Source organism: Arachis hypogaea, chromosome 5, assembly GCF_003086295.3.
Source record: "Arachis hypogaea cultivar Tifrunner chromosome 5, arahy.Tifrunner.gnm2.J5K5, whole genome shotgun sequence".
NCBI lineage: Eukaryota > Viridiplantae > Streptophyta > Magnoliopsida > Fabales > Fabaceae > Arachis > Arachis hypogaea.
In genome coordinates this window covers 114,681,255-114,705,866 of record NC_092040.1, presented here as the reverse complement: position 1 = coordinate 114,705,866, position 24,612 = coordinate 114,681,255, and the positions used below count along the sequence as shown (strand labels likewise).

Genomic DNA, 24,612 nt, shown 5'->3' with positions numbered 1-24,612 from the left:
CATTTACTTGATTTTAGGAAGGGATCTAGATCGTTTAAATTTATCGACGGTAATATTATTGATATTTTAAATAATAAAATAGATGGCATTTTCGTCGATTTTAATTTTAAAAAAGTAACACTCTAAGCGTCTATTTTATACATTAAATCTACATCGTTAATTTTATTTTACAAAACAATTAAGACTGTTCAAATTTATCGACGGTGTTGTTGTCGATATTTTAAATAATAAAATAGACGTCATGTACTCATGTTCGTCAATTTTAATTTAAAAAAAAAACACCCCGAACGTCTATTTTATATATTAAATTCATATTGTTCACTTGATTTTAGAAAGCAATCTTGACCATTCAAATTTATCGACAGTAACGTTGTCGATATTTTAAATAATAAAATACACACCATATTCGTCGATTTTAAAATAAAAGTATTTTTTCATCCCAGGTTCGTCGACAATGCGACGATCAAGGTAGTGAACTCGTAGTTTTTATCTCGACTCGTTAAGCTAACTCAAAATCGTAATTCGTTGAATCGTAAGACGGAACGTAAATATGACTCGTAAATTATAAAAATTTAATAGCAAAAACTAATTTTACAAAAAATAAAATAAATCTCAAATAAATTAAATTACCCATAGAATTATAACTAATATATATATATACCATAACAAGTCAAAAGTCACAATTCAACACAAATTCACAAATCAAAACACAAATTCACAACTCACAAGTTCATACACACTAAAATAAATTCAAGTAGCAAATAAACCAACCAAACTACTAGAATAAATAACTAATTAACTAAAATCTAAACAAGTTATTTAATAATCATTTTATTCTTCATCAGTCATAAAATCTTCACGAGTTTCACAAACTTCTGCATTACCATCTTCATCATTATCAGGAGCAGGAGGAAGAGGTCCTTGAAGAAGTTCTTCAAACTCATCATCATCAAGATAAGGAATTGTCAAAGGATCCTTAGAGGCACCAACAACTCTATTACCACTTGCTTCATCATTTAAATCAGGATCTGGAATTAGAGCATCTAAATCTTCTTCTTCTCCATCTTCGTCAGCAACAATCCACTCTTCATCAGAGTCCAACTCATCAAGACTATAGTCATAATCAAGACTTCTTCTAGTTTGTTTTTTCGTTGCTAATCTTGAGTTTGTCATCACAAAGACAACATCATTCATGGTTTTAGCTTTTAAACGGTTTCTCCTTTTTGTGTGAACCTTTCAAAAGTAGATAAAAAATATTAGTCAAACAACAAGATAGAATTGAGGAATTAACAACCAAATTTATAAAAGTAAAATGCAACTTATTTTAATTACTAACCATCTCAAAAGCACTCCAATTACGTTCACATCCAGATGAACTACATGTCAAATTCAAGACACGAATTGCAAATTGTTGGAGCTCTGGATACTGATCTCCATAAGAATCCCACCATTGAGCTGGAGTTTTAGTATAAATTGCATTTTGAGCTACTTTACTACCAAAAAACTCTTTTTGAGTCTTAAAATCTTCAAGTTGAACATCCATCTTAGTGATTAAATCTGGATTTCCTGTCATCCTTTCCATACAAGCATAAAACTGCTTCTTAAGCTCATAAGCAATTTTAAAACCAGAGCTATAATGAATTTGAGGATTCAAATAATAGCCTGCAGCATGCAATGGCCTATGAAGTTGGTTTCCCCATCTTGCATCAATAATATCCCAAATAGGTATATAACTAAAACATAAAAAAATTAATAAATTATTTACAAAATAAACAATATTTTTAGAATTGCATTAATTAAAAAATAAAATAATTAAAAAATAAAATAATTAGACACTTTACTTTGTCTCAACTCCTTGAAATGCATCTCATATTTTCTCTTTTGCACTTGTCATTTCTTCATAAATAAATCCCATTGCCGGCTTTTCTTCTGAATCCACCATACGAAGCACATGAAGAAGAGGGTAGGCAGCCCTCAAGCAAATTACCACTTCTTTCCAAAACACCTTATCTAACACCACACTTGCAATTATCTTTCCATCTTTTGTCTTTGCAAATTTACTAGAAGTCCATTGATCAGAAAGAAACATTCTTATTAAGGAACCTTTGTTGTCATTGAGACATCCCAAAGTAAGGTAAGAAGTTGCAAAACGGGTCATACCCGGCCTCACCAAATCTTTCCCCTTAGTGTGGATGTGTAGTAGTGCAATAAGAGCAGTTCTAGCAGATATATAAGTAGTAATCTTTCTACCTTTGTAAATTGTGTCCTTGTGAAGTGTTACTTTTTTTTCCAAGTCTTCTAACATTAAATCAATGCAATGTGCTGCACAAGGCGTCCAAAACAACTTTTTTCTCTTTTTCATTAGCATTTCTCCTGCAGCTTTGTAGTTAGCCGCATTGTCGGTGACAACTTGGATGACATTTTCTTCACCAACCTCTTCAACCACATCATCTATCATTTTAAAGATTTTATCAGCTGTCTTAGTAATATGAGAGGCATCAATAGATTTTAGAAAAACAGTCCCTTTAGGACTATTAACCAAAAAATTTAGGATGGTCCGTCTTCTCTTATCTGTCCAACCATCAGTCATTATTGTGCAACCAACCTGCTTCCAATATGCTCTATGTCCCTCTAGTGATTGTTGAACAAGCTCCACGTGTTTCTTCAAAAGAGGCACCCTTAATTCATGGTAGGATGGTGGCTTGAATCCTTGTCCATATCTTATAGCTTTCTCAAACATTCTACTGTATTCCTCGCTCCTTGAAACATTAAAGGGGATGCCATTGTTGTAGAAAAAAGCACTAATCTCTAAACATACTTCCTCTCTCAAATTCTTCTTAAATATATTGTTGATTGTTGTTTGAGTACTAATGCGTGTTTTCTTGAATATGTTGCCATCTAGTTCTTTTCCCTTTCTTTTTTCACCGGTAGTGTCAACTTCTTTAGTAGCTTCCCCTGGGCTTGCTCCACCCACGCTTGTTTTCTTCATCAAATTCACTTGCAACCCACTCACAACATCCCACATTTGCTTCTTAATTTCATCACTAACAGCTGTACAGGCCCCAACATCTTTTTGAGTTCCTGCTAAGTGGTGTTTCAATCTATAAACTCCCCCTGAAAAAATTTTATGACAGTATTTACATTGTATCTTCTTTCCATCTTCTCCAACAGATATCCCGTGCTCCCATCCTACATCAGTTCTACTTCCAAGAGCATTCTTAGAAACTTTTCTTTTACTAGCAATTCCAGCTGTACTTCCTGATTGAGAAACTGGAATGTTAGTCGGATTTTCACTTGCATTAGCTTGAGTCGATGCCATTCCTGTTCAGAAAAAAAATAAAAACAGTAAATATTCAATGAATCAATTCAATATCATAGCAAAAATTCAACAATTTAACAAAAATTCAAGAATTACATTCAATGCCACAAGTCCACAATAACAATTCAGAGATATAGATAGTTATAAAATTATTGGGATAATATAGGTGACAAATAATGAATTGATTAAGATATAGATAGTTATAACATGCATAAAATAAATATTATTGCAACAAAACCATAAAGCTCAAATAATGAATGTACACATACAATTTAATTTTATGCGTTATATAGAAACATAGATAGATAGTCTTTTTCAATCAATATTATTACATACAAACCCCACACCAATATAGTGTAGTAGTGCTTATTGCTATACAACTATTAGTACTGTCATAATTTGCTTATGGTGAAGAATTGAAGATCGAACACATTACAATTCAGCAACTTAGTATAAGCAAATCATTGAAATGCATCAGTTGGAATGGAAGTACAATAATAACACAAGCAAGGCTTCTGAGTTGTGAAAAGTAATAAGGCCAGCCATCTTGTTCTTGTCAGGGTTTATTCAAGTGAGAACACCACCACATATATGCCTTAGATCTTGAGGTAAATCAACATAAGGCCAAAGGTTTAATTAATCGTGATAGAATTTTATAATTCAGCACTTATTTAATTATTGTTATAGTTTATTTTATCTGATAGAGAACAAAGATTATATAAGCATCACTTGGATATCTAATTCAACCAATCATAATATATGTATGTGCTAATGGTTGATGAATTTAAAATCCTGAATCAAATCAAATTTAAACATTTATCTATATGGTTAATTATTATATAACAGGCACATGATCTAATGTCCCTTATTTATACAAATATATATACACCAAAATAAGAGAGAAAAGAAATTCAAAAGTACAGGACAGTAAACAAGATTAATTAATGGTTAACAAATCCTATAAAAAATAAGTTAATAGATTAAGTTGGTTGAGAGTTGAGATATGCAAAATTCTTTGTCTTGTCCTCCATAATGCACTGAACCAATGCTGTGAAATTTATAGTCTCTAACTGAATTTGTGACTTCTAACATTTCACTTACCTGATATTACTTTAAAGAGTAATGTCTTTAATTATGCAGAATTCTTTGGTGTGAAATTGGTAGCTATAAATCCCTTGAATTGAAAATGGACATTCCTGTTATTGGTTGGTTGGTAGGTGCTGTTTCCTATAATATAATATATGTCCATATAATTTTACAATCATGTAGCATGTAGGTCAGATTCCTAGTGGCAGTTACTTTCTTTTCAATCTTTTTTAGAAAATACAGAAATTGGCCTAATTAATCTAATTAGCTAGGTACATTGCTTGTACTTCTAATTAGTGAGGAAGTGATATGCTTCTTCTATATATCATATTTGTTATATCTACCTTTTAGGAAAGCCTATAAGGTTTGCTAAAGAAGATTAATGGCTGGTTTCAGATAAAGGATAATATATTGATGCACATGCCACCAATTGCAGCTTCTTTTTCTGTGAATAGAGAAGTCCATGTTGTTTACAGATTCTACTACAGCTTTTCTGAATTTCTAATAAAGTCACTCAAGTCTCAAGGTAATTAAACTCATATATATAGCAGAGGAACACTTAGCTAGTTAGCTTAATTAAAGTGTCAAGAATCAAGATAATTATTATTCATAATTTGAGAACTACTATCTCAATACATTTTGTGTTAAACATTATTGGGCATAATAAATTAAGACACAATGCTCAGAGATTAAACTCAATCTTTAAGATCATGATGGTTACCATGAATTGGTTAAAGCTCTTGAACAAATGTTTGACACTACCATACCCTGTAATCAACTCTATCCCTATGCCTCTATATCATTTATCTTTTTTCCTAATTAAAATAAGATTGAAGAGGATAAAGATTAAAGATGTCTTAACTCTTAACTTACCTGATGAACTAGCAGCAAGAGCCAAAGACAGGGAGGCAGAGCCAGAGAGTCTCGCAAGTTGCAATCACAAAGTGATGCTCACGGCCTCATGCAGTCCAACCACCACCAGTCCGAGTCGATAACACAAGCAGCAAACCTCACGGCGAGTGGGCGATGCTCCAAATTGGGGTTTCCAGTCGCGCTAAATTCAAATTTCAGAAGGAAAGAGAGATAGAGTCAGAGATTGAGACTTCAGAGTTCAGAGAGGTGAAAAATTTGAAATTTTGGACATGGAGAATTGGAGATAAACTGTAAAAGTGAGGGAGATTAAGAGATTAGAGACTGTTACGTTACTCTGCTAGGGCTCCTCTTCCATGGTCTTCAATTTAGATTGGGTCATTGAGTTGGGTTGGGTTGGGCTGCAATCAGGGGCTCAGGGGCTCAGGGCCAAGAAAAAGAACTTCTTCAACCTGAAACGCAACCACGCAGCAGAAGCGACGATTTCGGCGACTCTGCGGTCTTCAACGGCGATTTCACAGGGAGCAGCCTGGTTCTGGACGAGAAGCAGAAGCGCAACGAGAAAATGAAGTAGAAGCGTATAATCGTGCGTTTCCACGAGTTTACACGCGATTTTGACTACCTTAGCGACGATAATAGAAAGGTGGTTAATACAGTAATAAAAATATCGACGACTAAGTCGTCGACTTTATTATTTTATTTCTAATTATCTTTTTTTTAAATATCGACATCAAGCTGTCGAAAATTATCGACAGAAGAGATAATCGTCGATTTTTTGCGTCGAAAAATATGTTTTTTCTTGTAGTGCGAGGACGAATTAAAAATAAATAGATGGATATGTTAATCTCAATAATAGCATGTGTTCGCCACATGCATGGCCTTTCACGAATTAATTTATTGCAAATTATGATAACAGTGCTAATTATTAAACATAAAGACAAAAAAAAAAAAAAGAGAGAGTGAGAGAGAACGATATTAAAGACACAAAAATTTAGAGATCTAGAACATTAATCTGAGTAACATAAAAGTTATTATATATTATCCTTTAAAAATATAATTTTGAAAAGTTACTATTCTATTATTATCAATTCATACACAATATTCAACGTTATTGGGTTCATGATGACCTTTCCTCTAAACAATACACGTTATTTTTTTTTCACTCCATACCTCTAAGATACGGAATATCCACAGATAGAGCTGTTTAAAATCGTTTAAAATCGATTCGGACTGAATTAAATTAACTAACTGAACCGAAAAAATCAAAAATTAAAAAATTAAAAAAAATATGTTTTGTAATTCTTTTTATGGTTCAGTTTGATTTTTTATTTTAACCATAAAAATTTTAATCGAACCGAATCGACCTATAAATAACATAAAGTATTATTGCTCAAATAATATAGTGGGATTTTATATCTAATAATAATAATAATAATAATAATAATAATAATAATAATAATAATTTTATACCAAATTGTTTTTTGGAGTTTGGATATATATATATATATATATATATATATTTACATTTGTTTCAAAATACGAAAAATAATTATTCAATTCTAATTCTTAAAATTACACATCTACCAACATTAATTAATTTATTATAAAATATAATAAAAATTTAGTTTTGATATACTGTCACTGTAAAATAAGTTTATAAATACATTTAATTATATAACGTTGTATTTATAAAAATAATTATTTTTCACATTAATCATGTAAATAATTATCTAAAAGAACGAATATAATTGTACGACTGTATAAAATATTTTACATTATCATAAGTACATAAAAATTATACTCGGATAATAATTGGAAATGTGTAGAAGGCAACTATAAGCCACAAGCCCCTCTAATAATCCAATGTGTTTATATAAATAAGTGTTGCAACTTTTGCTAAAATCACAATTGAGTAGCATATATACAAAAACAAAATATGGGTAGGGTTATTATTATTAGTAGTGCAAATAGCCTCTTGATTGTTTTGTTGTTTTCCTTATTATTACTATTTGTTTCCCAAATCAATGGGTCCATGTCCTCAAACAGGAAATTAGGAAGGGCTTCCATAACTGCAAAGGGACAATCCTATGATTTCTATTGGATATCATGCCCTAGGGTTGAAAGAATTATAAGGAAGCATCTTGAAGATGTCTTTGAAAAGGAACCTGGCCAAGCTCCTGGAATTCTTCGTCTCTTCTTCCATGATTGCTTTTCTCAGGTACATATATTATATATCATATTGATTAATAACCTTAATATTAATCTGAGTACTATGTTATATTTAGCATTCATATTTTTATATAATCCTAAATCTTCTTGCATATTGAATATTATTTCATTTATGTATTAACCATATTATGTATATACAAAAATTAATTATTCAGTTATATTAAAATATAAAATATATATTAAAAATAAATTAATTAAATTACATATATGTATTTATATATATAAATACATGATAATTCTGATTTGATATTTTGTATATTTTTATTTTGATATATGCAAATGTATTATTATATATTTGAGAAATTAATCACACATGTAAATAATAATGGGTAATTTAATTATATTTCTAGTGAGTTTATCAATAACAAATTATTTAATTTACATAATATACCTTAACATGCATAAAGCTTTTTTTATTCAAATATTCAACATATGTATGTTAACAATCTGTAAACTAAAGTATTTGTTACGGTCCGGCCCAGACCACGAACATTGGGTCGGCCCGACCCGTCGAGAACCCGACCCGAGCAATCGAGTCCTCAGCGCTCGCCACGGTGCCAAGACACGCGTCCTCATCATCCCACCAACACAGTCAAGGAAGCTTCGGGGAAAATGGGCCTGTCTCCCCAGGGCCCACCTCTGACACGGTATAAATAGGGAAGGATTCGCCCTTCCCTCGAGGTATGTCACACTTTTCCACCTAACCATTTCCCCGCCTGCACACTAGCTGACTAGAGCGTCGGAGTGTCTTTGCAGGTGGCACCCCCTCTCCTCCCGCAACGAGAGCTCGACTACCCGGCAGATCCAAACCCAGCACGGTCATGATTGAAGCGTTCTCACCACCTCAAACACCTACTCGAACCGTCCGGTAACCGACAACCGAACATTGGCGCCGTCTGTGGGGAAATCGCTTAAATGGACGTCGTGCCGGGTCCCGGAGACCAAGGCCGAGGAGCCGGAGCAGAAGGGGCAGCCTCCGTCGCCTCACTAAGGGGACGGCGAGGGTCCCCCGACAACGCATCGAACCACGCACAAGGACTCGACCTTTTGGGGGAACAGGCGCCGACGACGCCATAATAATGCAGGAGCTACGCCACAGGGTCCAGAACCTGGAACGGCAACTGGCCGACCAAGAGCACGACCGCCGGACCACCGATCCCAGCTACTCCCCATCCCCTGAAAGCCAAGAGAGAGATTCTCATCGAAGCCGCCTACGACGCGCCCCAGCATCCCGAACGGAAGTGGAGAGTACTCGTGAAGAATCACCCATTCCGAGAAGACGAAATGACACAATCATCTACTCCCGGGGCAAGGAAACGCGCCGCTCGGGACGAGGTCGCGAAGATGGAGAAGAGAGGTCCGAGAGGACACGGCAACCCGTGATAATGGGCGCCACCCCATTCCACCGATCTATCCTCGAAGTCCGGTTGCCGAAGCACTTCGACAAACCAACGGACATGAGGTACGATGGAACTCAAGACCCCCTGGAACATCTAACGGCCTTCGAAGCCAGGATGAATCTGGAGGGAGTAAGGGACGAGGTGAGATGCCGAGCCTTCCCGGTAACTCTGGCAGGACCCGCGATTAGATGGTTTAACGGCCTCCCGCAGGAGTCCATCCATAGATTTTCGGACATCAGCCGTGCTTTCCTAGCCCAATTCACAACACGAATAGCGAAGGCAAAGCACCCAATCAAACTTCTGGGGATAACCCAGAGACAAGGAGAGCCGACCAGAAAATACCTTGACCGATTTAACGACGAATGCCTGGAAATTGACGGCCTAACCGACTCCGTGGCCAGCCTCTGTCTGACGAACGGCCTCCTCAACGAAGACTTCCGAAAACATCTAACCACGAAACCGGTCTGGACGATGCACGAAATCCAAACGGTGGCTAAGGAATATATAAATGACGAGGAAGTCAGTCAGGTTGTAGCCGCCAACAAACGGCACTACGGCTACAACCAACCGAGGCAGCAGGGCAGTGGGGAGAGGCAGAAAGAACAGGCCAAAGAGGGAGGGCCGGGCAAAGCACCCAGACCATTTCCCCGAATCGGGAAGTTCACAAACTACACCCCGCTCTCCCTCCCCATCGTTGAAGTTTACCAACAAATAGCCGAGAGAGGGATCTTGTCGAAGCCTCGACCACTCAAGGACCGTACGGGGGGAAACAAGAGCCTCTACTGTGACTACCACAAGGGCTATGGCCACCAAACACAGGACTGTTTTGACCTGAGGGATGCATTGGAAGAAGCCATTAGGGACGGTAAACTTTCGGAATTCTCCCATCTTATAAGGGAGCCGAGAAGGCGGCTTCAGGATCAGGACGAAGAGGGGAAGTCCCGGTCGACAAAGCGACGACAAGAGCCAGAAGAAAAAGACCACGGGCTCACCGTGATAAACGTAGTGACTGCCAAGAACGCGGCACCAAGGTCAAGGTCGGCATACAAGAAAGACGCCAAGATCCTGGCGTTTTCCGTCGTGCCAATGCGAAACTCCAAAAAGCCCCCGTCTATCTCATTCGGCCCGGAAGATCAGTGGTTCGACGAAGCCCCTGAAAACCCACCAATGGTCATTACGGCCAGGGTAGGAACAGGGCTCGTAAAGCGGATCCTCGTTGACACGGGGGCAGACTCCAACATCATGTTCCGCAACGTGTTCGACGCCCTGGGATTGAAGGATGCCGACCTATCAACTCACCAACACGGGGTCATCGGATTGGGCGACCACTTCATCAAGCCAGATGGAACAATATCCCTGCCGATCTCCGTGGGACAGGCCCACGGCCGAAGATCGGCAATGGCGGAATTCGTGGTTCTCCGAGATTCAACGGCCTACAACATCATCTTGGGGAGAAAGACGATTAACGATATTGAGGCAATAATCAACATAAAGCTACTAATCATGAAGTTTGTCGCCGACGACGGATCTGTAGGGTCCATAAGGGGAGACCTAGAGACGGCGGTCGCTTGCGACAACGCCAGCCTCTCCTTAAGGAAGAAATCCAAAGAAGCATCAGGAGTGTTCCTGGCCGACTTGGATGCCAGGGTGGACGACAAACCCAGACCAGAACCAGAGGGGGATTTGGAGAAGTGCAGGATCGGCGACACGGAAGACAAGTTCACCTTTGTCAATAGAAATCTTCCACAAGAACTGAAGGAACCCCTGGTAGAAATGATTAAGGCCAATGCCGACTTGTTCGCCTGGACACCGGCCGACATGCCGGGCATAGACCCCGAAGTCATGTCACATCACCTAGCCGTCAAAGCAGAAGCCCATTCGGTAGCTCAGAGGAGGAGAAAGATGTCGTGTGAAAGGGCGGATGAGGTAGCCAGGCAGACAGCCAGCCTCCTTGAGGCCGGCTTCATACGGGAACTAGACTATTCGACCTGGCTCTCGAATGTAGTGCTAGTTAAAAAGCACAACGGTAAATGGAGAATGTGCGTGGACTACTCCAACCTCAACAAGGCATGCCCTAAAGACTGCTTCCCCCTTCCAAACATAGATGCGCTCGTCGACGCGGTAGCGGGCTATCGGTATCTGAGCTTCATGGATGCCTACTCTGGCTACAACCAAATACCGATGCACCGGCCTGACGAAGCTAAAACAGCGTTTATAACGTTGGGAGGAACCTTCTGCTACAGGGTAATGCCATTCGGCCTAAAAAATGCAGGAGCAACATACCAAAGGCTGATGAGCAAAATATTCGGCGACCTCATAGGCAAAACAGTGGAAGTTTATGTAGATGACATACTCGCGAAAACTGCGCAACCCGGGGACCTTCTGAATGACTTGAGAAGTGTATTCGAGTCTCTCCGACGATACGGCATGAGGCTCAATCCCATGAAGTGTGCCTTCGCCATGGAAGCTGGAAAATTCCTGGGATTCATGATAACCCAGAGGGGGGTAGAAGCCAACCTGGAGAAATGCCAAGCGATACTCCAGATGAAGAGCCCGGTTTGCATCAAGGACGTCCAGAGGTTGGCGGGACGGCTGACCTCGTTATCCAGGTTTCTCGGAGCATCGGCAGCAAAGGCCCTGCCCTTCTTTAACCTCATGAAGAAAGGAACAACGTTCGAATGGACGCCAGCATGTGAAGAAGCCTTTAAACACTTCAAAGAAGTTCTAGCCGCACCCCTTGTTCTCGGAAAGCCAAAGAACGGTGAGCTACTATACTTGTACCTCGCCATAACAGGAGAAGCCCTGGCCGGGGTTCTAGTACGAGAGGAAGGAAGAGCTCAACAGCCAATCTATTTCGTGAGCAGGGCGCTACAAGGGGCAGAACTAAGATTGTCGTAAGGACGGACCAAGGAATCCGGCAAGTACTCCAGAAACCGGATCTGGCCGGAAGGATGATGACGTGGTCCATTGAACTCTCCCAATACGACATACGGTACGAGCCTCGACAAGCAATCAAGGCGCAAGCGATGGCGGACTTCCTAGTAGAGGTGACGGGAGAACCAGCCGAAGAAACGAGTACACGGTGGAGGCTCCATGTGGACGGGGCCTCTAACCAAACGTCCGGGGGCGCCGGGATCATCCTAGAGAGCCCGGTCGGGGTCGTGTACGAACAGTCGATTAAGTTCGAATTCCCCGTTTCAAACAACCAAGTGGAATATGAAGCCCTTATAGGAGGCCTAACCCTAGCGGCAGAAGTCGGGGCAACAAGGTTGGAGATATGCAGCGATTCACAAGTCGTCACCTCCCAAGTGAACGGGAGCTACCAAGCCAGGGACTCGCTGTTACAAAAATACTTGGAAAAAGTCAAGGATTTGAGCCGAAAGTTTGAAGAAGTCACGATCCACCATGTTCCGAGAGAGAGGAATACACGAGCGGACCTCTTGTCGAAATTAGCTAGCACCAAACCGGGAGAAGGCAACCGATCTCTAATCCAAGGAATGATGAAGGAACCGGCAATCACCCTACACCTCTCGAAACTAAACCCCTAATGGATGGACCCTATCACCGACTTCCTAGAAAACGGCAAACTTCCTGGCAACGAAAAGGATGCTAAAAAGCTGAGAAGGGAAGCAACCAGATATGCCATCATCCAGGGTCAGTTGTTCAGGAAAGGTTTTAACCATCCCCTGCTGAAGTGTCTGCACCCCGACCAGACGGATTACGTCCTCGGGGAAATCCATGAGGGGTGATGCGGTCACCATATAGGAGGCAAAGCCCTAGCAAGAAAATTAATCCGAGCTGGATACTATTGGCCAACGATGATGGCTGACTCCAAGGAATTTGTTAGGAAGTGTGTCAAGTGCCAAGAAAACGCCACTTCCACCGGACGCCAGCCTCTGAGCGCAGCTTACTAACGTCCTCCCAGCCATTCTCACAATGGGGAGTCGACCTCTTGGGACCTTTCCCCGTCGGCCCCGGACAAGTCAAGTATCTCATAGTCGCTATTGACTACTACACAAAATGGATAGAGGCTGAGCCACTGGCCAGCATATCCTCGTCCAATTGCAGGAAATTTATGTGGAGGCAGGTCATAACGCGATTCGGTATCCCGGAAACCGTTATCTCGGATAACGGGACACAGTTCACCGATAAAAAATTCACAAAGTTCCTCATCGGCCTGGGCATAAAATAGAGGTTCTCCTCGATGGAACACCCACAAACAAACGGGCAGGTCGAGTCCGCAAATAATATCATCCTGCTAGGACTCAAGAAGCGGCTGGACAATAAGAAGGGCGCTTGGGCCGATGAGCTCGCCTCGGTTCTCTGGTCCTACCGTACAACCGAGCAATCCTCCACTAAAGAGACCCCCTTCCGATTAACGTATGGGTTAGACGCGGTGATACCCGTAGAAATCGGGGAGCCCAGCCCGCGACTACTCTTGAAGGGAGTAGAGGAAGCTGTGGAGAAGGACCAGATAGATGAAGCCAGGAAAATGGCCCACCTGGCTGAGACAGCGCTAAAGCAAAGAATGGCTTTGCGCTACAACGCCAAAGCACTCAAAAGAAAGTTCGAAGAAAACGACCTCGTCTTGAGGCGTAATGACGTCGGCCCGGTTACCCCTGGAGAAGGCAAACTAGCGGCAAATTGGGAAGGACCATACCGAGTCAAAGAGGTGATTGGTAAAGGCGCATACAAGCTAGAAAGACTCAACGGTAAGGAAATCCCGAGGACATGGAACGCAGATAACTTAAGAAGGTTTTATTCCTAAGCTACTTACTTTGTAATAGCACCTCGATGTCCTTGTTACAGTAATTAGACCTGTTCAATTGTCACATGCCATATTTGCCTATGTTTTCTTGATGTATTTAACTTTTTGAACGACCACTATGCAAACGAGGATACACGGCCCCGGGACTGATCACCCCGGGAGCCCTTCAGGCCAAAAGCACAATAAACGGCCATAACAAGAAAAAACGCCATGACGGCAAAAGCAAGTAAACCAACAGACAAATAAAACAAGCAATTAAACAAGCATGCAAACGATCCAACAAACCCATTTACGAGTACCAAAAGTTGCGATACAACGGTTCAACAAAAAAAGAAGAATTCGGCATTACAAATATCATTTCTTCGGTATGTCGACAATCTTCCCATCCTTGATGGTTTTGAAAACGCCAATTGCCGACACATCGAAGTCCGGAGCAACAATCTTCACTTGAGCTTTGAGGGCATCTTCAGTCATGAAAATCGCATTCTTGCCCTGCTCTTTGACCTCCTTATGCCTCTGCTTGAATATCTCAGCCCCATCCCGAGCAGCCTTAGTGGTCGCAACCGCTTTATCCCGCTCTCTCTCCAAAGCGGACACCCGACCTTGCGCGGCACTCAGCTGGCTCTTCAATGTCATCTCTTGCTCCGTCAGACGAGACACAGATGCGTCGGCGGTTTTTAACTTCTCCTCTGCCGAAGCAGTCTTTTTCTCGGCGGCCTCGAGTTTATTCTCCGCCTCGACCAACCGCCCTTGAAGCGTTTCAACTTGGGTTTTGTACTTATTATTGGCAGCAACTGCAGACTCAAGCTTCCGACGAAGCGAGGCCATACCCGAAAGCTCAAACTCAACCTTCCGGGCTATGGCCGCACCGCGAAGGAGGGTGCGGTACATCCACCGAGCCTGCCCCGAAAGGTCAGTGCCATGGAAATGCTCCTCTGTGCCCGGAAGCAACTGGGCATCTATGAACGCCCCGGCATCAAAGTTTCTTTCGATAACAGTCAGGACCCCCTCGGGACTAGACTGCGATCTCTGTCTTTTGGGAGTAGGGATAACAGACAGCTCTTCCTCCTCCTCCCGACGTGAAGAAGACGAGTGTCCAGGAATAGGCACTTCCGGAGGAATTGGGGACGCAGACGTCGGAGTGGCGACATTCGTGGTCACGACATCGTCGGGAGGATGGGGTGCCGTCTGGGCCGCTCCGCCAGCAGAAACCGCTGCCGTCTGTCCTCCAGTCTCCCCACCATCGTCCTCTTGAAGGAAGGTGTGGAACAAGTTATCCATGCCGATTACTTCGGCAGAAAGTCTCACTACAAACAAAAATGGAAAATGAACAAGTTAGTGAAAGCAAGAGTAAACAGTCAGACGAACGGCTACACGACAAGAGAAACTCACGAATATAATCTCGGGCGGCCTCCCGGTTACCCATTAGGAGATGAGGATTCACATTATTTCTCCCAAGAACTGCCCACAATATGTCGGCTATCCGCCGATCCACAGCCGACATCCCCTTATAGGTAACCTTGATAAAAGGGTTAGACCCCGCCCCGAAGCTCCAATATGTCGGGATGAGGCGCTCCTTTTCTAAGGACAACCAAAAAGGGTGACGACCTTTAACTGGAAGAACCTTAAAATACTTGTCCTTAAACCCATGGTAGGAGTCCTCGAACAAGCCGAAAATCCTCCCGCCTTGGGCAGACCGGAAGGACATGAACCCTTTCTTGTGTTTCCCCTCCTTCGAAGGGTTTGTTAGATTAAAAAAGTAGAGGAAAACATCAACAGACACCGACAACTCTAGGTACTCGCATACCATCTCGAAGCAGCGGATGGAAGCCCAACTGTTCGGATGCAACTGAGATGGCGCTACCGATATCCGATTAAGGAGGCTCATTTGAAAGGGGGAAAAAGGGATGTGAACCCCAACCTGGATGAACATGGCTTTGTAAAACCATATCCAATCGGCAACCCGGTGGGCGTTGAAATTAATCTCATACAGCCGCTCGTGAGGGGCAGGGACATAAACGTCGTAATTAGCCTCCTCGTCGGTACCCCCACAAAGGTACTCAGCCTGACGAAATTCCGTGAGCTCCTCATCACCCATCTGATTGGGGGAGTGCCTGAGGTCGGAAACAACCCAAGCATATGGGTCGTAACCCACGGCGGAACTAGAAGCCCGGCTAACAACACGAGGCATACCTACAGTGGGGGCACCACGCGGTTAGTCCATGAGGTCGGAAGCCAGGAAAAACCCAAAAACCCACACGCCATAGCTAAAAGGGGGACTAAACAAAACCAAGGCCAGAACAATAACAGTAACCCCCCCATGGCACACCATAATCGATGAAAAGAAAGTGCGTCTATACACAATAAGCAAAAACAAGCACGAAAAATGCCTACAGTGAACATGCAAAAGAACCATTGAGGCAGAAAGAAAACAGTGGTTACCTGGATTATCAGGAAAATTCGAGCAGGAACGAAACACGCTGGAGCGATAGAAAGAACTTCTGGACGATGGGGAATGCAAGTTGAAGGAAAAGCAATATGATCAGAAGAAGCAAGTAGGGAAGAGAAAAGTGCGAAACTGTTTAAAACTGCTTAAAGGGAAGCGCGAAAGGCCTGGGGGCAAAATAGTCTTTACACACCGGATTTTTTCAATCTTTTTATGAGCATTTAATGTCCCGCGCGAGAAACGAGGCGACAAATGAACACCCCGAATCGCGAACGGGCACGCATGCGGGTAGCGCGTCTCCCACACGAACGACCGACCTAGCGACGACAAGGACGGAAAGAACTCGCAGCCAACAGCCTATACGGCTGATTGTCGGCGCGTGGGGGCACTGTTACGGTCCGGCCTAGACCACGAACATTGGGTCGGTCCGACCCGTCGAGAACCCGACCCAAGCAATCGAGTCCTCAGCGCTCGCCACGGTGCCAGGACACGCGTCCTCATCATCCCACCAACACAGTCAAGGAAGCTTCGGGGAAAATGGGCCTGTCCCCCCAGGGTCCACCTCTGACACGGTATAAATAGGGAAGGATTCGCCCTTCCCTCGAGGTATGTCACACTTTTCCACCTAACCATTTCCCCGCCTGCACACTAGCTGACTAGAGCGTCGGAGTGTTTTTGCAGGTGGCACCCCCTCTCTTCCTGTAACGAGAGCTCGACTACCTGACAGATCCAAACCCAGCACGGTCACGATTGAAGCGTTCTCACCACCTTAAACACCTACTCGAACCGTCCGGTAACCGACAACCGAACAGTATTATACAGACTGAACTGTAAGCATGAGCGATGATCCAATATTATTGGACCTAAAAAATATAATGAATTAGACGATCATGCACGAATTTATTATTATGCATCGAGTTCGATATATTTGAAGCATTGAGATTAAATCTGATTTAGGTATTGGATAAATTAAAAAATATAAATAAACAGATCAAGATGATTTCATGCACTATGAGATTATTCGTATATATTTATAATAAAAACGTTATTTGTATATTAAAACTAACTATTCATGTATTTATATATAAATATGTGATGTTTTTTTTTTACGTGTATTTATATTATTTCAACATATATTTCATAAACATATAAAATGATGCAAATAATACTATATATAAATGAATTGCTTACTATATATTAATTCATCATTCAATATATATAGCAAACTTGAATTCATATATATTATTATGCCCTGAAATTAGTATTTTTACCCGTAATACTTTTACGGGAATATAAATCTTTTAAAATTACGTCGATCTTGGTATTATAAATTATGACACAAAAAATTTATAACATTAAACTACTTTTATCAAATGGTCATAAGGGACAAAAGTCTTCATCGACTAAAAAGACCAAAGTCTTAAACAAAATCAAATAATAAATTTTTTAGTTATTATTTTCAAATAAAAGAGTTTAATTTTTTTACTTAATTTTAACATTCCTTATCTAAAGTTTAAAAGAATTTAACGTGTATATTTTTATATTTGATTAGATATTAAGTTTGTTGTACAAATAAAAATAATTAATTTTTATATTTGCTATTTAAAAATAATATTTTTTATATATATAAAAATATAATTAGATATTAACATAAAAAAATTTATATTGATAGTTATAAAGTTAACTCATTTTTTTTAAACAATTGAATCTTAATTTTAACTTTTAATCACAATATTAGTATTTTTTTAAATTTTATGTAATAAATATTTAAAACAAATATTAGTATTTTTAAAATTTTATGTAATAAATATTTAAAAGAAAAGAAATGAAAATATATATTAAAGAGATAAGCAGTAAAAATTTAAAATTAAATAAAAATATGTATATAATTTTTTTTATTTAAATTATATTATGTTGTTAATTTTATTTTTTGTAGAACATAAATGTATAGAAAAACAAAGAATGAGAGAAAAGAGAGACAAAGATAAAGAAGAAGAATGAGATATGGAGTTTGTTAATTTTGAAAGCAAGAAAATTTTTTATTTTAATTATAATAAAAATATCTTGTAACATATTTTGATTTGTCAAATTACTAATATAAAATATGAATTATAAATTATACATAGAGTAGGAAGAATAAAGAGAAATAGAAAAAAAAGAGAGAGATAGATACAAAAATATAAGAAGGATGTTTACTAATTTTAGAGGAAAATATTTTCTCTAAATTTTAATAAGAGAGTGTCATGTGACACATTTTAGTTATTAAATTAGTTAGTAATATATAAATATAATATATAATATAGTTATATTTCAATTTTAATTTTAATTTAATTTAAATACAATTAGAGAATGTTATATTGTATATTTTGATTGTCAAATTCATAATTAGTCATTGATAATGATATTTAAGTAAGATAGAGTGGGTGAAGGAATGAAAGAGATAGAGAAAGAAAGAGAGAAGATGGGAGAGTTCTTTAATTTTGGAAGGAAATATTTGATTTCAATTGTAACGAAAGAGTGACATGTGACACATTTTAGCCTTAAAATTAGAGATATATAATAGATTATTAAAAATTGAAAGGAAGAGAAAGGAAGAAGAATATATAGTTGCAAATAAAATTAAATGATGAAATGATAGAAGATAAAACAACATGTAATGTCAACATGGTGGATATCTTAGACATTTTTATAATGATCATTAATAAAAAATAAAACTTTTAATTTTATTTTTCTGCCTTGTGTAATTTTTAAACATTAATATTATTTTACAAAATTCTTGAAAAATGACATCCATTATCAAAGTATATTTTACTGGAGTTAAGCAAACTCTTATTAGATTAGAGAGAAGAGGTGAAAAATAATTCTCATTCATCATCTATCAAGTACAGTTTAGATATATATACATGTAATGAAGAGAAGGAAAGAAAAAGGAAACTAACTACCAAATTACCAACAACAGAGTATAACTAACTAATTGATGGATTAAGGTCCGGTTTGGGTAAATAACTTAAATAAATTTTTTTGAAAAAGAAACTTAAAATATAAGAATTTTTATTAATAGCAGTTTATAAATAAGTTATTTTGTATTTGAATTTTTAGTTATAAAAGTACTTATTTTAAAGTTGTAGCGTTTGGATAAATAACTCAAAAGATAATTTTTTTTTTACAAAAAAGAATGAATATTAAAATAACGATGATAACAAATACTTTCCAATATTGAATGTTGATTTTACATAACCTAATCACTAATATTGTGTATGATATGGTAAGTAAAAATAAAAAATAAATATAAAATGTGTGTCAATATATATTTTATTGCTGTTTTTTATTTTTTATTTTTACTCCTATTAGAACTCTCTTCTCCTTTATTGAGATCAAGAACTTGTTATAATTTAACTATGAAAATAATAATAAGCTATAAAATTACATATGAAAAAAAAATTAAAACTGAAATTTCATACCACACTTGAATACAAATTTAATAATAAAAAATAGTGATAAAATGATAAAAAAAATTATTTATAAGAAATATATGCAATAAGTTGTTCAGATGTAATATTGTCTGAAAATGTGGTGGAGGACCAATACTTCCATCAGATGTTTCATTACGTAAAAATGATGAGACTTGGAACATTGCGTGAGAATGATGGTGGAAGGCCAATGCTTCTAGCCGACCTTGTGTGAAAATGGTGATGAAGGGTCATTATTTTTCATAGAGTCAATAAGGAAAGTAGATTTTTTTGTTTTAAAATTAATTTTTTTTAAGTAATTGGTAGAATGACTTCTCGAAAAACAAGAAGTCATATATTTTTACTTCTTCAAAAAACTATAAATTAACTTTTCGAGAAATTAAAAGTTTTTTTTTAAAATAGTACCAAACACATAAATTATGACTTCATAATTTATAAATTAAAAAAAATTAGTTTCTGCTACTTCCTAAACGGCCTCTAAGTCAAACATGTAAGATAACAAGTCTCACCTGAATTAGATTGTATCAAACCTACATGTTACAACAACAACTAAAGCACTTCACATGAGTAGCATTATCATTGTCATGGTTAACTACCTAAGGTAAATTACCATTTTTTGGTGATATTATGTTGATAAAATTCATTTAAAATAAGAATATGTTGAGATTTTAGCTGTTACATTTAAAAATAGTAGCTAGAGAATTGGTATTTAAGTTAAATAATAGTTTAGAATCATTTAAAATTACATTAGATCAATTAAAAGAAAAATAAAAGACTGATATCAGACATAGTTAATTTTATACGATAAATTTGATTCAAAAAAACTTAAAATACTTTAAATTAGTTTATTAAAAATATAAAAAATCTAATCCAATTAAAATTATCTTATGTTTTATTTTATCTTATGAGTAGATTACTTTAGTTTTATTTTATTTTAAATTTCAATTTTTGATAAAAAATTTAAATTAAATTCACGAGAAAACAACTATCTATTCACTATCCATCTATTTATAATTTATAATCTATCATGAGCTACATTATATATTTATTCTACTATATTATTTCTTTTAAATGATTATTTACATCATGCAAGACCCTATTTAAAAATTTGTGTGCTCATATTCCTTAATTCTCCATTATCGTTATGAATAAAGTTTTTAACATTGCTATTTATAATATATTATTTGTATATATAGTAGTAATTTCTTGAATTTTTTCAATAGTTTGATTAATTTATATGTGAATCTATTGTGTTATTATTAGTGATTTCAATTCCCAAATTTTACCATGGACTTCACTAATAAAATAGTATGAATTATATTACGTAGACACAAATTTTATAAACCGCCCGTCACGGAGAGAAATATGCATTTGATATCTGACCAAAAAAAATTTTAATATTTTATTATAAATAAATTTGAATATTCATCTATAAATAAATTTGAATAGGAAAAATATATGGAACCAACTAATAATCAGTCAAAAATAGAACAATATAATTAATTATAATTAGTTTTATTAATTTATAATTTAATTTATTTTTTAAATTATTGTTGATCACATTCAAAACATGAGGAAAGATACGCTAGTGATAAGAGAGAATCACGGAACAGATGTTTTGATAATTGATTAGTAATTAATTATGTTTTATTAATGATGAAACATAGAAATCATATCTAAAACTATCTAATTTACAAGAAAAAAAACATCCGATATGCCTATTAGTAGTAACATCCAGTTAAAGTCACCCGTGACTCTGGTTTACCAGTCTGATTCTTGGCTTATATAGAGTCTAGCATTGTTGATTTGAATAATATTCATCCAAATAGCAGTACTGAATAATAACAAAATGGAGATAAACACGAACAAACACTTTGCAAATAATCTTTAAAAAAAAAAAAAAACTAAAGTAATGAGCTAGAATAACACCAGACAGGAGAACACATGAACTTTACATCGGATAATAGTCTTTGACAACTTCCATCGTCCAAGTCGAAGATGCCAATATCTTGATGTTCGGCCCAGTTCCATGTTTTACAATCTAGTAGGTTTTCATCAGTAAAGTAGATTTGATTTCCTTTGGTTTGAATACTCGGAGGCAGCATTTGAACAGAAGAGTTGAGTCCAACGATCGCTACGCAATTTTTCAAACTATCTAGTCTGCACCATTCTTTTGCATTCTTCTTCAATTCATAGATATCAAATTTGTAAACACGAGGAAATCCACGATGAAAGGTAGAATGTCTCACCAACATCAATAAACTTCCATTAGCACACCCAACCCTAAACCACCTACAGGCCCTGACTTTGTGTTTGTATCAAATTCGTATAGCTGGCCACGATCGTCCACTGCATATATCTTCTCTCCAAAAAATATGACATCATGAAACAATGGTTTTCTAGTTGAAAGATCTAACCATCTCTTATCATTTGGTTTGTAAAAGGCTAATGTAAGACAAGGTCCATATATAGCCACTGCCATAAAATCTTCATTGTCATTACTAGGACATGAATTTATAATAACCTTCCAAACATGGGTACAATTTACGAAACCGCTCGATTCCTGCGGCCCGTAATCATCTAAATAGACATCACCGAAATCCCGAATAGTATATTCAAAGCCACGATTGTTAGGATTGTAGTCAATTATATCCGGAAAAGTTGATATTGGAGGAAGATCTAAACGGACCTTTGTAAATGCATCTAACATATACATCGAACCTTGGTATATATCTACGACGATCAACCATCCACCAAAAGAACCACGGATCAATTTGGTCTGCATCTCTGGTAGCTTGAGATGGTGGATCTTGTCTTCATCAAGAGACTGAATATCAACTGGTACTTCATCAGCAATAGGTTGCCTGGAATGGTAGCCTTCCTTCTTGTCCTCACAAAAATAATCACTGAAAGATTCAGGTACCAGCAGCCACAAAATCTTGCTGGAGATCTCTGGAAGTTTCAAGCTCCATTGCTTGCAAACCAAACGTAGTTGGATGAAATCATCGTATGAATAGAAGTGCTTCGAAATTTCCAAAAAGATGTCATGGTGAATGTTTGCCCATCCATCAATGTCACCCATATCTAAGACTCAAGCTATGTTATTCTCAGATATCAAGAGAGACGCAAACTGCACAGAAGCTTAAGGACTTGGATTGATAAAAAAAACTTGCACGGCTTAACATTATATATAGAGAAAGTCTATCTCCGTTTGGTTTTTTATTTTGGAAAAGTACAAGGAACCAAAAGTTTATGAGACAAAAACTAAACAAAACTATATTAATTTATATCAATAATTAATTAATTTTAAATTTTTTAAATTTAAAATTTAAAAAATTTTAAATTGATTAAGTAAACCTAATTAAAACCTATAAAAACTTTTCTCTTTTTTCTCACATTAATCTATCCACTTCTAACAATCACAAATTCGAAAAATATATAAAAGAACATCTATTTAATATGAAAAAGAAACATTCTAATACTTAGTAGAAGAAACATCCATATATATTAACTCATAAAAATTTTGAATTCATCCAAAGGTATTTGGTTGAATGGCTGATATGCTTTTGGTTCTCTAGCTTTACTCTTTTATTTTTATTTTGTTGTGATTTTGATACATATCCACATATTTCTGTTTCTTTTTTTGTTTTGGGTAGATCTGCCCCGTTTTATTTGACTTTAAATTTCAAATTTTATTGAAAATTTAAAATTAAATTGAAGAGGATAATTAGTTTTTTTTTTTAATTAAAAATAGGAGACTCAAACTCACAACTTCTTAATTGAATATAGAAAAACTATGTCATTTGAATTATAACTTATTGATAGATAACTAATCTTTCTTGAGAATACTATAAAGTCAAATATGACTAATTGACTTTAGAATCTATCTATTTAATACAGTAATACCTCACATGGTCATATTGGAAATTTGGAATCTGTATCATTATTTATTGTTCAAAATTTTTATTTAACTTTTAGGGTAACAAAATTAATTGTAGTTAATTTTATTTCACTGATTGTATTTTGTATAAAATATTTTATATATTTATTTAGTTATATTTATTAGTTTGAATGATCATTTACATAATAAATTAATAACTTTAAAAGAGACGCAAACTGCAGAAGCAAGCTTAGGACTTGATTGGTAAAAAACATTTGGATGCCTAACCTTTATATAAATATATATAGAGGGTTTGTTTGGGTAAATTTTTTTTAGTTTATTTTAGTTATAAAAAATCAAAAATAATTTTATATTTTGATATTTTATGTTTTTTTATTTATTAATTATGTTTGGATATAATAATATAAAAATATTTATTTATTTATTTATTATGTAAATTTTTTTAAAGAAAATAAATCTTTTAAAATAAATTAAATTATAACTTTTCAAAAAAAATATTTTGTTTTTTTAGTACTTTTATTTTTATTTTTAAAAATTTATCAAATACGTTATTTTTTATAAACTTAATAGTACCTAAATAAATACACATATTAGCTATTTCTATTAAATTTTTGTGTTATTTTTATTTGTTATTTTATCTTTTTCTTTTAAAAAGAAAGTTTGTTATACTTATTTTTTTTAACAAATCATCTAGAGATTCTAGTTATTTTATATTTTAGCTTATTTTAAAATTTAAAATTAGTTTAGTAATTATATAAATAAATAATATTGTTCTCCGTACAACAACATAACAATAAAAATTTTTTATCTTTTTTTTTCTTATTTTTTCATAATTTTATTAATCTCCCTTTGGTTTTTTATTTTTATTTTGTTGTGTTTTTTACATATCTCTGTTTCTTTTTATTTTGGGTATATTCTATCCTTTTTTTTTTAACCAAAGATAAAAAACTCGAATTCACAATCTCTTAATTGAGTATGGGGAGATTATGTCATTTGAGCTATAATTCATTAGCATATTCTATCCCGTTTATTTGTCTTTAAATTTTAAAATTTATTGAAAATAAAATAAATTGAAGAGGAAAACTAATTTTTCTTAGGGATGATATTGAGATGAGTTTAGATT

At 36.4% G+C, this 24,612-nt stretch overlaps 4 protein-coding genes across 6 annotated transcripts; 2 read left to right on the top strand and 2 right to left on the bottom strand.

Moving 5' to 3' along the window:
* Positions 1 to 608: 608 nt before the first annotated feature.
* LOC112803008 (uncharacterized) lies at positions 609 to 5,924 on the bottom strand. Of its 3 annotated transcripts, none has more exons than XR_011881595.1 (5): positions 5,607 to 5,909; positions 5,279 to 5,459; positions 1,842 to 3,321; positions 1,337 to 1,733; positions 609 to 1,233 (listed from the first exon to the last, which is right to left on the bottom strand). XR_011881595.1 is itself a non-coding variant. In XM_072236475.1 (5 exons), the coding sequence occupies exons 4-5, from the start codon at positions 1,580 to 1,582 to the stop codon at positions 832 to 834; spliced, it is 648 nt and encodes a 215-aa protein (XP_072092576.1). In that variant the 5' UTR covers positions 1,583 to 1,733; positions 1,842 to 3,321; positions 5,279 to 5,459; positions 5,607 to 5,924; the 3' UTR covers positions 609 to 831. The 3 variants fall into 3 exon arrangements, 2 of the variants coding, with proteins under 2 accessions (XP_072092576.1, XP_072092575.1); XM_072236475.1 differs by having other exon boundaries at positions 5,607 to 5,924; XM_072236474.1 differs by lacking the exon at positions 609 to 1,233 and having other exon boundaries at positions 1,634 to 3,321.
* Positions 5,925 to 8,583: 2,659 nt separating this feature from the next.
* LOC140173289 (uncharacterized) lies at positions 8,584 to 11,802 on the top strand. The gene has a single exon (XM_072196141.1). It carries the CDS (start codon positions 8,584 to 8,586, stop codon positions 11,800 to 11,802), a length of 3,219 nt encoding a protein of 1,072 aa, XP_072052242.1.
* Positions 11,803 to 13,108: 1,306 nt separating this feature from the next.
* On the top strand, positions 13,109 to 13,672 carry LOC140173288 (uncharacterized). Its single transcript, XM_072196140.1, has one exon. It carries the CDS (start codon positions 13,109 to 13,111, stop codon positions 13,670 to 13,672), a length of 564 nt encoding a protein of 187 aa, XP_072052241.1.
* Positions 13,673 to 21,842: 8,170 nt separating this feature from the next.
* Positions 21,843 to 22,670, bottom strand: LOC112804052 (uncharacterized). Its single transcript, XM_025847486.1, has one exon. It carries the CDS (start codon positions 22,668 to 22,670, stop codon positions 21,843 to 21,845), a length of 828 nt encoding a protein of 275 aa, XP_025703271.1.
* Positions 22,671 to 24,612: the final 1,942 nt, after the last annotated feature.